The 14,655-nt window shown below is 53.7% G+C and overlaps 1 protein-coding gene across 1 annotated transcript in view; it reads left to right on the top strand.

The window, feature by feature from the left end:
- Positions 1-3,618: 3,618 nt before the first annotated feature.
- The window catches only part of LLGL1 (LLGL scribble cell polarity complex component 1), a 72,719-nt gene continuing 61,682 nt past the window's right edge, over positions 3,619-14,655 (top strand). The window contains exon 1 of the mRNA XM_073361811.1: positions 3,619-3,855. Within this exon, the coding sequence (XP_073217912.1) occupies positions 3,775-3,855 (81 nt within the window). The 5' untranslated portion in view covers positions 3,619-3,774. The remainder of the gene's footprint in view (positions 3,856-14,655) is intronic.

The following is a 14,655-nucleotide window of genomic DNA, read 5'->3' as shown; positions in this document are numbered from 1 at the left end:
AGATCTACCCTGTCTTCCCCTCCTGGCTTCTGGTAGTCAGACATTTAGGGTCACCCTGAGCATGGGGTTATATCCCTGACCATCTCTTGGCTAATAGCCATTGATGGATCTATCCTCCATGAATTTATCAAGTTCTTTTTTGGAAACCAGTTATACTATTGTTCATCACAACATCCCATAGCAATGAGTTCTGCGGGTTAACTGTGTTTTGTGTGATGAAATACTTCTTCTTGTTTGTAATAAACCTGCTGCCTATTAATGTAACCAGGTGACCCCTGGTTTTTGTAGTGTGGGAAAGGGTAAATAACACTTCTCTGTTCACTTTGTCCATAGCATACATGATTTTAGAGACTGCAATCAACCCCCCCCCCCTTATTTCCAGTTCAAAATAACCCAGTTCCCTAAACATGGGGCGCAATCCTGCAAAGTGTTAACACCCCCAGCTCCCACTTTGGCCTGTGAAAACAGGCAGCATCTTGCAGGACCCATCCAGAAGCCTGCAGTTTGACACATTTAGGGTCTGATCCAAAGGGTCAATGGGTTAGTTTCAAAGGGCTTTGGATCAGGGCTTTATTCCGTGCTTTCCCCCTCAGCTTCCCACACACTTCCTGGAGAAATAGGTCTGTCAAGCTGTGCCAATTTCAGAGAGGTTTGGAACATCCAATCAAAGCAAACCCACACGAGTGAGCTTCCGCATCTCCCTTTACAACAACCAGAGCAAAACCCTGTGCGGCACGAGGCGGGTGTTGTATAAGCTGCCTTGGAATGAACCCGGAACACCGTACCAGGCTCTACCCACACTGTGTCAGCCAGCACTGGTGCAATAGCCCCAAAGGTGCAAGCAACACCACCCACCCGCTTGCTTCAGCGTGCCTTTGGGTGTATGACCTGTACTCTGCGGGCCGGTACAAATAGCACGGCACTTCTTCGGCTCAGCTCTGCACTGGTTTGCCAGCAGCGGTTTGCCAGCAGCGGTTTGCCAGCAGCGGTTTGCCAACCCCAAATGGTCAATAATTGTGAGTCAGGTGCACCCAAAATCCTGAAATTGGCTTTGAAGTCATGAGATTATGCAGAAGTACTAGATTTGCTGTTCTTTTTATTTGCCTGCTGCTTTTTGAGCCTGTAGGGTGCCCTGGGGGTCACATTCTGATGCTTTCTCCACAGCCGGGAGGGTGAGAAACTTTCTTTTTCTTTCAGAATGAAGGCTGAAGTCACCACATTTCCACTTGCGTCCAGGAGCTGGAGCTTTAGGGAAGACAATAATTACCACGAGACTCGTGACAAAAGCCTGAGAGTTGGCAGCACGGCTTCTGCAGCATCAGAATGCCCTGCGAGGGGCTTCTTTATCAGCATGTCTCTGATGAAGGCTTCCAGCGTGCGTGAGATACTTTAAAAGCTGCCACCATGGCCCCCATTTCTAATCTGGACAGGGAGACGCCTAGAGAGGTTGGGAAAACCCAAAGGTGGTTTCGGAGCACTGTTCATGTGCTTGAAACACAGAAAGAAACTCCAGAAGTCCGGTGCTCTGTGCATTGGTCTGTACGTACGCATCGGAACCCTGTGGCCTTGAGTCAGCAAACACTTGCTTAAGGAGAAGAGGTTTAAGCATGGGCTTAAAATGCTTTGCCGAGCTTGAGCCTCTATGAAGATTAAGCTACAATCCTTCCTTTGCGCTCCCTTCTTCCGCAGCGTTTACAAGCTCAGTCAAAGCCCTGCCACCACCCATGACACAAAACCCACAAACTGCTCCGGGATAGAACCAGTGTTGGCATCTCCTGTGAGACTCAGTATAGCTGGGGTTTTGCTTAAAGCCCCAGTTCCTGGAGGTGACTGCACGAGAAGCTCAGGTTTCTAGCCCTCGGGTAAGGTCACCAACAGTCCCTTATTACAAGGCACGCCCCTTATTTTTGCAGCTCTGTACAAGATTGGGAGTTGCAAAAAGCAGCAAGAAATACCCTGCCGAATGTAGGCGAGGGCTGCTTAGTATAATAATACTGCTTATGGTGATAACTTAGCCACCGTATGAGTGCAACCCTGGCGTTTCAGAGCATAGACCAGAGGTTCTCAACAGGGAGCGGGGGGGCCGAGAGCAGGTTTCAGGGGGTCCTCCAAAATAAACCAGAAAGCAAGGCCGGCTTTCGACTCACTGGGGTCCAGGGCAGAAAGCCGAAGCCCGAGACCCTCCGTGTGGGACTGAAGCTGAAGCCCAAGCAACTTAGCTTCGTGGGGCCCCCTGTGGCTGCAAGGCTTGCAACCCCCTAACGCCGGCTCTGGCTTTTAATCTCCTGGGTAGGCAGAAAACCAGGTGTTGGGGCACAGGTGGGCCAGGGAGGTTTTATAGCATGGGGGGGAGAGGAGGCTAAGAAAGAAAAATGTTGAGAAAACCGGGCACAGACTGTCGCAGTCTTCTGCTTAGCATGCTCAGTGTAAGTGACAGAAGAGGGAGCCCTGTGTGCAGGAGCTAGGGAGGGGCTGAGGACAAGAGGCTTGAGCCTGATGGGGTTGGGGGGCTGGAGGGGCTGATGTGTTCAAGGCAAGGCCTGTTTCTGCCACGTGCCAACAGTCCAGCATGTGAGTCACTACACTGAGCTCAGTGAGATAAGGAAAGCTACATGAGCGGGATTAGGCCAGAGTAAGAGCAGCCCGACTGGGTCAGACCAAAGGTCCATCTAGCCCAGTGTCCTGTCTTCCGACAGTGGCCAGCCAGTGCCAGATGCTTCAGAGGGAAGGACCAGAACTGGGCAAATTATCAAATGATCCATCTTCTGTCATAGTGGGCCAGTCCCAACTTTTGGTAATCAGAGGTTTAGGAGTAATCAGCGCGTGGGTCCCTGACCAATTTGGCTAATAGCCACTGATGGACCGATCTTCCATGAACGCATCTAATTCTTTTCTGAACCCAGTTACACTTTTGGCCTTCACAACATCCCCTGGCAATGAGTTCCACAGGTTGACAGTGCGTTGCGGGAAGAAGGGCTTCCTTATGTTTGTTTTAAACCTGCTGCCTACTCATTTCATTGGGAGACCCCTGCGGGTTGTGTTATGTGAAGGGGTAAATACCACTTCCCGGCTCCTTTTCTCCACCCCTGAAGTGCTTTTATTTTCCCCGCACTCTTTGGGCAAGCAGAGGTTTAGGAGCAATGAGCGCGTGGGTCCCTGAACATCTGGGTCATCAGCGGTAGCTCACGAAAGCTCATGCTCAAATAAATTGGTTAGTCTCTAAGGTGCCACAAATACTCCTTTCCTTTGGGCAGCGTGGGTGTGCGGGGCGGGGATCAGAATCCACCTTCTTTACTGTCCGGCTGCCAAACCTCTTCTCTGGGCACTGGCTCAGACAGGGCTGAGAACTCACTGAGGACTCAGAGGGCAGGAGTGCCCAGCCGCCCCCCTCAGGATCGGGCCCCGCCCCGCCCCGGCTGGGACTCCAAAGACTTGGCAGACCTGGGGCGGGTGCGGGAGAGAAAACTACATCTCCCAGGCACCCCCGCGCCCCGGCGCATGCTCCCAGCAGAGGCCGGACTCGCGAGCCGCTGGCCTTCGCCTCTCCCCCATTGTCTGGTTCGCTTCCCACCGGGGTCGCTGATTGGCTCGGCCGGGCGTCGCTCACCCCCCCCTCCCCACCCCCGCCTCCTCCCGAACGGCCCCTTCCCCGCAGCCCCGCCGCGTCCAGGCTGCGGGCTGGCGGCGCGGGGCCGGCCGGGTGCATGGGGCAGGCGAGCCCGCTGCCTGGCTGGCGTTGCGGGGAGCCCGGCGGCGAGCGCCCAGCCCGGCACCATGATGAAGTTTCGGTTCCGGAGGCAGGGGCACGACCCCCAGCGGGAGAAGCTCAAGCTGGATCTCTTCGCCTTCAACAAGGTGGGCGGGGGGGCGGCGTGGGGCAGGACCCCCCCCCCCCTCTCCCCACCGCCCGGCCCTTCCCGGGGGTGCCCTGAGCCGCCGTGCGGGGCCTCAGCCAGCAGCCCCCCCCCGCGCCTCCATCCCCGCCTTGTTGGGGGGCGCTCGGGGGGTGGGGGGGGCGCTGAGCCGTGGCTCGGGGGCTGCAGGGGGGTCGGGCTGGCTGGGAGCCCAGCGCATGCCGGGGCCGGGGGCTGCTTGCCCTGCGCTCCCGCGCCCTCTCCCCGGGCTGAGCCGGGCTCCGCTGGGGGGCTGCGTTTGCTTCCCCCCCCCTCGGGGCGTCTGTCATCGCTTCTCTCCCCCTCCCCTTTGCCTGCGGGCCCCGGGTGGGGGGTGGGGGGGGGCTGGAGTTGGTTGCAAGAGTGTTTTTCTCGCAGCGCTGCGGGGCTGAGCTCGGCTGCTTGAGGCTGGCCCGGGGGCGCGACTTGCCCCCGTTTGCCTGTGTGCACCGTTGAATTTCGGGTGCGGGGCGGTACCGCGTTGGTGACCAAAGCCGAGCCCCCCCCCCCACTTGTCCACCTCTTCCGCGGGCCACCCGCCCCCCCCCCACCTCCCCTTGCAGGCGTCAGTCTCTGCATGTGCCCTGCACGCTGGCGCGGAACAATAGGGGGGTGCGGGGCGCCCGAGGCGCGCTCGGCCTCCAGCAGATTTACGGGGCCAGTTTTGCCAGCGAAACAGGCGAGCCTGGGGCGGGGAGGGCTCGGGCTCGAAACAGTTAGTTTTCAGTTACTCCTGCCCTCGGACGTGGTCTGGAAACCGGCTCAGGGGCTTTTTGCAGGGGAGGAGATGGAGCTGAAATGGAAATCAGCCCCTGAGCTTCCCTCTGGGGCAGAGGCTGCCAAGTGGCAGGGCTTTTGGCGGCGAAGCTCTGCGGCGAGTTCTCATTGCATCTCGGCAAAGGGGGCTTTAAAAATGCCGAATTCCCTCTGAGCTGTGTGCTCGCTTCCCCTTTGAAGGGGGAGAGCTGTGTCCCTTTGATTTATAGCCCGTTTCATCCTGGACTTTTGTCTCTTTATTGTGCAGGCTTAATAAGCCCGCTGGGATCTTTAAATTAACCTGGTAAGTGACGGGGGGGGGGGGGGTGATACAGAAGAAGACCAGGGATCCCAGGAGCAGGCGGTGCTCCGTGTACTCTCCCTGAAAATTACTGACATTTTGTTCCTTCCTTTACGGCCAAACAGGACTCCGCGGTCCTTGGTCTCCTGGCCACAAACACATTTTACGAGGCAGGCAGAAGCCGCCTCTGTAGAAATGCTGTAAATGTGGCTGCACTTCCGCTTTTGCATCTCTCACTGGGTCGCTTTAGGGGCTCCTCAAGCTCCCCGATCTGGGAAGTGGAGTGTGATCCCTGCCCTGGTGCTGCACACACCTGCACTTCCGATCGGCACCGCCTCGGCACAGCTGCGTGTTCTGGGGTTTTTTTAATGGAGATAAATAAAATCTCCCCGCTCGCTTGGGAGTCCATCCCGAACAAGAGCATCAAAGGTTGATGCTTTTTCCGTCCTGTCACTTGCACACTAAAGGAAGGGAGGTCAGTTACACTTTCTCGCTTGTTTAGCTTGGAAGCGAACGCGGCATGATCCTGCCGAAGGAGCCCTACTTGCTTTGTGCAAACATCCGTGCTCGTGGCTTGACAGGCTGTGGGATAGTTGAAGGAAGAATAGGAGGACTTGTGGCCCCTTAGAGACTAACACATTTATTTGAGCATAAGCTTTTGTGAGCTACAGCTCACTTCATAGGATGCATTCAGTGGAAAGAAGGAAGAATGCCTGCTGCTAGGCTGCCCTGGAGTTGTAGGTCACACCTGGCAGCTCTGACCCGATGACTTTGCCTGGCCTTCTCTTCCCAGCCTTGCTCTGTTCTCTAGTGCTTGTCTTTCGGTGTCTCATGGATTGCAGTAATAGTGAAGTAGAGAGCGGGGCCCCAGTGTGCAATCCCGGCCCCAGAGAGCTTGCAGGGTGAGTGGAAAGGGGAAGCCAGCGGAAAGGGGATGACTTGCCCACTGGCACACAGCAGGTCAGTGGCTGAGTTGGGGAATAGAACCCAGGACCCGAATCCCGGTCCGGAGCTCTGTCCACCTCCCATGGGCCTCAGAGCTCTTGCATGTTGTCTGTATGTTTCGCAGGACTCTCAGTTGCCCCATAATGGAAGTAGATCTGGACCTTAGTGGTGAAGATTTTTCCTTGAAAAGCTCATAGTGGGGCTGAAATGGGGATCAAACACCCCTGTCCTGGGGCTCGTCCTGTAGGGTTGTGGGGGTTTTGACCATCTTCTCTTGTGGTGTGTTAATCTGTTCCCAAAGTGAAGCCGTAACTTGCCTAATGAAATAGGGGATGTGAGAAAGCAAGCTCTGGGGACCCACAGACCATGAGGCTTGGCTGCCTAAATGGCCAGGCCACCCGCTCTGTGCTTGGTGGCCCCACACGTCCCATGTCAGGCTGTGGGGTTGTACTAGTGGCTTAGCACACTAGTGCTCCATGTGAATTTAGGCGGCTTTGGAGAGGTGGCTCAAGAACAGCCATAGGTCTAACTGGAGACCGGGATTCAAAGGGGTGTAGTGATGCAGAGGTCTCCCAAACCAGCTAGCTGTGTGTTTTGGACTTGGGAATGTTACTAGCACTTGAGTCCTGTAGCCAATTTGCTGGCTGTTCCGCTGTTTGCTAAAGCTCCCTCCTTAATATGTGGGTCTCCCCAGTGGGGCTGGGGACAAAGCCCCGAAAGATTCGGGTCTGCCCCCAGAGGAGCAAAATACTGGACGCCCATTGACTTGCCGGTGGGTTTCCACCTGCCTTGAATGAAGGATCTGGAGGGAGTCGCAGTAAACAGCAGCTCAGGAAAGAGGGGAAGCTCCACTCTGCGTGATGCTCCGGAATGTGGGGGTGTCTCTAAATGGCCAGGAGCATGGCCAGCTTGGTTGATCTGGGGAGGGCGTGGCCAGCATGATAACTGGCAGGCGTTCAGCACGGGGAGCGCGAGTATGAAGCTGAGCGTGGTCTGAACTGATAGGGACTCCTCTTGTGGTGCTGCATGCTGACAGCTGTAAGCAGATATTGGTTTTATCCATTCCTGTTAGTATAGGAAGGCTTAATGGGCTGCTTGCCCGGAGCTAGCTATAGAATTCCAATGCCAGCAGGCGGCTCACGGAGATGGTATAGATTCACATTTCATAAACAGATGCACAATGGCCATCTCTCGTGCACTGATTATGCTAGCTGTTGTATTTGCAAGGGATTGGATTAGATCTGCCAGGGTCTCTGCCAGATCACCGTGGTCAGGGATGGAATACTAACCAGTTGCTTTAGACGCTGCACTGTCCATGTCAGAAATGGGTCAGCCCAGCCTCTCTGTCTCTGCAGACCTGGGGACAGTTCTGGCTGCTGCTGTAAACCAGTTTGGCCTGGATACCTGTCGCCGGCGCACAGCGACCTCCCTAAAGGGTAGCTTCTGCTACAGAAGCCAGGAAATGCTGTAGGTCAGGGGCAGAGCTGTGGGTCAAATGCAGGGCAGAGCAGTGCACAAGAAGCCATGTGGCCAGTGCAGTTGGTCTCTTGGTATGCTAACTGCCTTCACGTTGAGAGCCTGATCCCGTGGGGTGGGATGGTCTCTCCATCCCCACTGAAGAGCAGGCAAGGGCTCTGTACCTTGCAGGATTGGGATCTGAATTACTCACACGATGGTCTGTGATGTCCTGAACTTTGACCAGTCCTTGCGGATACAGATGTCTGCATTGCCTGTACATGGAGCCCCATTAGTCCCCTCCCCAAGCAGGTTAAGCTACAAACCCTAGGAGGTCACTTCATGGTTAGGGTTTTGAACTGGATGTCACTGGATTAAGGGCTGCAAAATCCTGGCTGAGAGTTACAACCTCCAGGTCTGTCCCTCACTGAGGCTGTCTCCTTCCTGAGGCTCCTTGCAAGTGCTGGGCTTAAAAAGGGAAGAAGGGCTGTCAGCGGTGGCAAGTTTCTCTCGGGGCTGGGCCCAGAGCATTAGAGAGAGAGGCCTGGACTCATCAATGCTTGCAGACATCTGTAAAGGAATCCAGATGACTCTGAGGCCGAGCTCGGGCACCCATCCTAAACCGCTTGGACAATCAGTGAGTTTATATCATCCCATCCTGCAGCCCTGACATCAGTTTGTGTTTACAGAACCTTTGTATTCATGGTAAGGCTGCAGATGGGAATAATTCCAACTTTGCCCATGGAACAGCTGCACCAGTGCTGACCCCGAAGTGCAGGCAAGGACGTGAACAGGGCTGTGCTGGAAGAGCTACGTGAGGGTTACTCTCACTTGTAATTGAGGCAAATGCCAATTGGCTCAGTTGGAGCAAACCCAGGCGCTGTGCTTCGGAGCCGCATTGGTGTTGCTGACCTCGGGTGCCTGGATTAGGGTTATTGCTAAATGCAAACTAGGCATGGGCACTCTTGCTCTTCTTGTTCTTCTTGCAGCTTTAAAGGGTTGGAAATAGTCGGGTGAAACTTTTCAGTCAAATAGCTTATTTGCCCCCAAACGCTCCAGGCAACTGAAACTATTTGTGAATTTGAATAGTTTTGGCTGAATTAAAAAAAAGAAAATCACAACAGTTCATTTTGATACTTTGCCAGCCAAGCGTTTAACTTTTCACTCTGAAACACTGGTATGTAGAAATGGAAGTAGATTGGTTTAATTTTTTTTAAGGGTAGATGTGGTGGCTTTTTTGGGTCAAACAAAACATTTCGCTCAACCCAAACAATGTTTGGTTGCTGAAAAACCCAAACGTTCCAGGCTGGGTTTGACCCAAAGGAAAACTTTGTTCGATTCTGCCACCCGACTGAAAAATCAACTTGCTCATGTCTAGTTGGGAGGCCCAATGCGGCTTTCTCTGTGGAAACCGCAGGGCACGGAGACCTTTGTTCAGTTTGAATAAGGGCTACAAAGATACAGTGGTGTAGGTGCGCTGCTGTGAGGATGCTCTAAGCCAGTGGTCCTCAAAGTTTTGTACTGGTGACCCCTTTCACACAGCAAGCCTCTGACTGCAACCCCCCGCCCCCGTATAAATTAAAAACACTTGTTTATATATTTAACACCATTATCAATACTGGAGGCAAAGCGGGGTTTGGGGTGGAGACTGACTGCTCGCGACCCCGCCATGAAATAACCTCGCGATCCCCTGAGGGGTCCCGACCCCCAGTTTGAGAACCCCTGCTCTAAGCCCACAGGAGAAAGCTCTCCCATCGGCTTAATGCCACCTCTGCAGGAGGCCGAATGCAGCCTGCTCTGCGAAACTACAGGGCAAAGAGACGTTCCTTCACTTTTGAGTAACTTGTCTCCCTCTATCAAGTAAGAGATGAGTACAAATGGATAGTCTGGTTGGGAGCACGTGTGGCTAATAACATGTTATGGCCCCGTCACACGTTGGACGCCAGCCGGCCCTGTCCACGGTGGACGGAATACCACCTAGCTATGACATAACGCCGATCAGTAGATCTCGAGGTGCTTGACGAAGGAAGGTAAGTCTCCTCCCCGTTTCCAGGGGCCTGCTCGCCTTCTGGGATGGCTGGTGGAAGCAGATGGCTAAATATTTCCCAACCCTGGCTGAGGGGGGGCCACTGATGTGGTCCCATTCCACATGCATGCTGAAGTGCTGACTCAACCCATGCTGTGTACAGACAGCTGTAGCGCGGCTGGCCCTGTGTCGTGTGGCCATTTGCCTCGCCCGTGGTATAGGCAGGCCTCTGTAATTGGTGACACGGGGCCTGATCCTGCGGACGATTCTGGTCATAGCACTTACTGCTTGGCTCGTCTCAGGAGGAGCGTCTGCAGGATTGGGGGTGTGATTTTTACCTTGGTATTCAACCAGAGACGTTCAAGGCTGTTGCAAGCTGCAGGGGTGGGGGAGCATGGTGCCGTTCTTGAGTCCCTGGGCGGTTACTCCTGTGCTTGGGCAGTGGTTTTGTCCTGTGCTGGGGAGGCATGGCGAGAGCAAGGTCGCTCTGCGGGCTTGCTGTGGGTGCAGGACTTGTACGTGGCCGGGGTCTCTGTGCTGCAGCAGGAACTTGCTGAGGAGCAGCTCTGAGCTGCGTTCTGATCCGCTGAGCGCTTTGGGATAGGATCGTCCACCTGACTTCTATTAAGACGTTCCCCCCTCCCCACCTTCTCAGCTTGCCTGAAATCTGACTTGTATCTGCTGTAACTAGGCCCAGAGCTTGCGTGCCAGATACAGCTCCTGGGGACGTCGTCTGGCGTGGCCGGGAGGGAGGGGATGTGCTGTAATATGGGCTTGGGTCATAGAGAATAGCTCATTAAGCTGTCGCTCCGACGAGGAGTTTGAAAGCTCTCTGTGGATTTAGTGGCAGAAGGAAGATGTTGGGGAGGGGGCGTGTTAATAGTGGAGGCTTGTAGCAGGATTAATTCACTAACCTTTCACCCTGGAGACCTGTCAGTTAACAAGTAAAATGCGCTGCCTCTGAATCTGATCCCTCGAGGTCACCGACTCTCACGCTCACTGCATAACTCAGGCAGCCCGTGCACGAGACCGGGCACTGGAGTGGCAGGTACCTCTGATAGCCGTTCCGCTGGCACCCACGGCTCCTTGCTGGCACTCGCATGCACCATGCCTACAGCTCTCCTCTTCCTCTCGCTGTCTCCGAGAAGTGCAGAGTTGTCTGACTGCAGACCTACCCTTCCAATACCAGTTGGGGGGTGGGCCCCTGATCCGTGGGGAGAAGAGCATCTCACGGGCAGTGACAGATCCTGGTTCCAGCTGTAGGACCAGTGATCTTCCCAAAGAAGCTGTGTTTCTGCACGGCCCAGTGGCTCAACTCTTTTAGCCTCGTCAAAACACAAGACCGGCTCAGTCCCTTTGGGGTGCTTGACAGCTCCCAGAAATCTGTAACTCACCAGAGCTTGGGCTAAGTAAACTACAGATGCCGACACCTGGGGAGGGAGTTGGTGGCACTGGGTGTCTCAGTGTGTGTGGTATCGGGCGGGGCGGGGGGGTGTTTGTAGATCCTCTAGCTTGTCAGCTCACCTCCCTCCTATCGGACCTATTGATCTGCTTTGGTCCTTCTTGTTGCCCTAGGTCATACTCATGGCCGTGCTCCCACAAAGTCATGAGTGATGTAATCTGACTCCCCAGTGTTGTTCCATCACACCGGGGTGAGAAGCAAGTGACTTGAGCCCTATAGCTATTTTCTGCTATATTTTTGAACCTATATTCAAGATGGCTTAATCAGCAATGGTGCTCCTATAAAGGAGGCCTGACTATGGGGAACTAGCTCTTTATCATGTTAATTGGCAACAGAATGAAAAGGGTCGGCATGACTCTGAGGTGGCCGCTCATCCTGGTGCACTCGCTAGTCTAGAGAATGGTGCATGGGTTATGGAAGAAGGAATGTCTTGAGGATGGAGTGATGGCCACTTGTAAGCAGGTACTTTAAAGGGATCTGTTGTCAGAACTTCATCTCCGTTCTGGTTCTGAAAAATTGTTAAAAAACCCCCATAAGAATGGCCCTACTGGGTCAGAGCAAGGGTCCATCTAATCCAGTATCCTGTCTTCTGACAGTGACCAATGCCAGGTGCTCCAGGGGAATGAACAGAACAGGTAGTCATCAAGTGATCCATCCCCTGTCACCCATTCCCAGCTTCTGGCAAACAGAGGCTAGGGACACCATTCCTGCCCATCCTGGCTAATAGCCATTGGTGGACTCTCTCCTCCATGATTTTATCTAGTTCTTTTTTGAACCCTATTATGGTCTTGGCCTTCACAACATCCTCTGGTAAGGAGTTCCACAGGTTGACTGTGCATTGTGTGAAGAAATACTTCCTTTTGTTTGTTTTAAACCTGCTGCCTATTAATTTCATTCGGTGACCCCCTAGTTCTTGTGTTATGAGAAGTAGTTACAGTATCTACTTTCTCTACACCAGTCATGATTTTATAGACCTCAATCATATCTCCCCTTAGCTGTCTCTTTTCCAAGGGGAGATATGATTGTTCTGGCCAGTTATGAATTTCTGAAGATCCTCTTTCAAAGTAACCCAGCTCCAAAGCAGCTAGAAATGCAATGCCTCGTTTTCAAGCAGATGGGTAACTCCTGACCAGAAGAATGCACTGCATCTTGTCCAAGTGGGGCCTGGTGATGGCAGCAGCCCTGTGCCAAGACTCTAGTTTGTCAGTTGTTGGCTGTAAAAGCGACCACAAAGAATGGTTCGAGAACAGAACTAGGCAGAGGAACACAAACTGTGGAATGCAACCAGACAAGAGGAAATAGCTCTTTCCCTGAAAGGCTTTGTATGAAACCAGACAAGGGGAATGGGGGAGGCCATGCTAATTACAGGCGTGAGGCCCCCCCCCCCCCGACTCCTGCTGTAATATTTGGAGTAGTTATAATCGGACTCTCCTTGGGTGTCGTGGTGACAAGTACAGTGAGAACTGGATCTGCTTGAGCAGGATGGGCCTGTGAGCTTTGGTAAGCTCTCTCCAGACTTGTCATGGATTGTCCTGGTGCTGCGGTATTCTTCAGATGTGTAAAGTGCTCGAATATTTAGCCCTCCTGATGGTTCTTCCTAAGCTCCCTAGAAAGATGCACAAAGTATTGTACCCTTGGTTCAGTGTTGCGTCCCCTTAGTGGCTCAATGACCAACTAGAGCAGTGTTTCTCAATGACCAGGCTGTGGACCGGAGCTGCTTCCTGAGATCTCCCTGACACCGTTTAGGAAGGCAGCAAACAGGTCCCAGGTATCAAAAAGATTGAGAAAAATGGAACGAGAGGACTGTTTGCAAGCTGGCTGACAGCACAGAAAATCTGACCCGCTGGCCCTCTGACAATGACGAATCCCTGGCCAGATGGGGACAATCCCAACTGCATGCTTGGCCTCGACAAGTTCTTTATTAATTGGAATGTTCATAGTTCCTCCTGGTTGGAGGGCTTCAAAGCACTCTAGCTTCCTCCAGCTGAGGAAACACCATCGCCACTCAGAGGGCCAAACAGGTCTACACACCCTCCTCAGGTCATGTACAGATCTGTGACAGGGCCAGGAATTTAATGTAGCAGCTCCATCTCCTGCCTTGATGTCTGAGTTCAGTACCAGATGCAGCTGATGTTCCCTCCCTATCATTATTGTTCCTCTGGCTGGAGTGGGGAGTAGCCATCTGAGTGGCTGCCATGAACTCATCTTCCAAACAGGGTGGGCTGGGAATCTGGTGTCTGTAGGAAAATGGGGAAGAGCTAATTAATTAGCTTCTGTAAGGAATTCTGTAGCTGGAAATGAGGCAGCAGGCCCCACCCATTGGCTGCTTCCTGGGTTCCTAGTTATCCCAGGACAGTGATCTGAGATTTGAGTAATTAAACCAGGGTGAGACATGCAGATGTCTGTCAAACAGCCGTGCACCTGCCATACCTAGCTCACTTAATTGGTCTGTGGAAACCCATCCAAAAAGAGCACACCCGTGCAAGGGAAGAGCTCGGAGCAGCTGGAGCGTGAGATAAAAATAAAGTGTGTTTGCTGCTGATGGCTCGTAATAAACCAAATCTTCAGCTCCCAGTGGGAGGCGGTTTGAGAGGTGGGAGCATTGGATTTTGGGAGCTGGGAGAAACATAAAATGAGAGATGGCTAACGTCAATGTGTGTGTGGTAGGGGGCAAGATACTAATCTGCTGCTCGTTGTAGCTCAGAGAAACATAAGGAAGTACTATATGCATCTGCAGTATGTCCTGCTTTAGGTTGAAAGGGAAAGGTTGTCTCCTGGCCCGGCAGGTTGATTGTCTGGGAATACTCTATGGCAGAGGTGGGCAAACTACGGCCAGTGGGCTGGATCTGGCCCTCCAGCCGTTTTAATCTGGCCCTTAAGTTCCTGCTGGGGAGCGGGGTCTGGGGCTGCTCCGCATGGCTTCTGGAAGCAGTGGCATGGCCCCACTCCGGCTCCTACGCATAGGAGCTACCCCTGCAGGTCCCATTGGCCAGGAGCTGCAGGGGCAGTGCCTGCGGACGGGGCAGCGCACAGAGCCGCCTGGCTGCACCTCCGTGTAGGAGCCGGAGAGGGGACGTGCCGCTACTTCTGGGAGCCGCTTGAGGTAAGCACTGCCTGGAGTCTGCACCCCTGACCCATTCCAGTGCCGCAACCCCCTGCCCCAGCCCTGATTCCCTTCCCACCCTCCAAACCCCTCAATCCCAGCCTGGAGCACCCTCCTGCATCCCAGCCCTACCCCAGAGCCTGCACCCCAACTGGAGTCCTAACTCCCCCTGTTCCCCATGCCCCAGCCCTGAGCCCCCTCCTGCCCTCTGAACCCCTCGATCCCAGCATGGAGCACCCTCCTGCACCCCAAACCCCTCATCCCCACCCCGAGCCTGCACTCCCAGGCGGAGCCCTCACCCCCCTTGCACCCCAACCCCAATTTTGTGAGCATTCATGGCCAGCCATACAATTTCTATACCCAGATGTGGCCATCAGGCCAAAAAGTTTGCCCACCCCTGCTCTATGCAGTGATGTATCTTAGGGGCATATATGAGCACCTTGCAGTCTTCTGTGCATCTGTCCTTGCACGTAGGGAAATATTAATGACCATTTTATAGGTAAAAAGAAAAGGACTTGTGGCACCTTAGAGACTAACAAATTTATTTGAGCATGAGCTTTGTTTGTTAGTCTCTAAGGTGCCACAAGTCCTCCTTTTCTTTTTGCGGATACAGACTAATATGGCTGCTCCTCTGAAACCTGTCATTTTATAGGTGGTGCACAGGCTAAGTGACTTGCCCAAGGTTGTACAGGAAGTCTGTAGCAGAGCAAGGAG

This window comes from Lepidochelys kempii, chromosome 10 (assembly GCF_965140265.1).
Source record: "Lepidochelys kempii isolate rLepKem1 chromosome 10, rLepKem1.hap2, whole genome shotgun sequence".
Lineage (NCBI taxonomy): Eukaryota > Metazoa > Chordata > Testudines > Cheloniidae > Lepidochelys > Lepidochelys kempii.
Note: the sequence above shows the minus strand (reverse complement) of the source record. Positions and strands in the feature narration are given on the sequence as shown.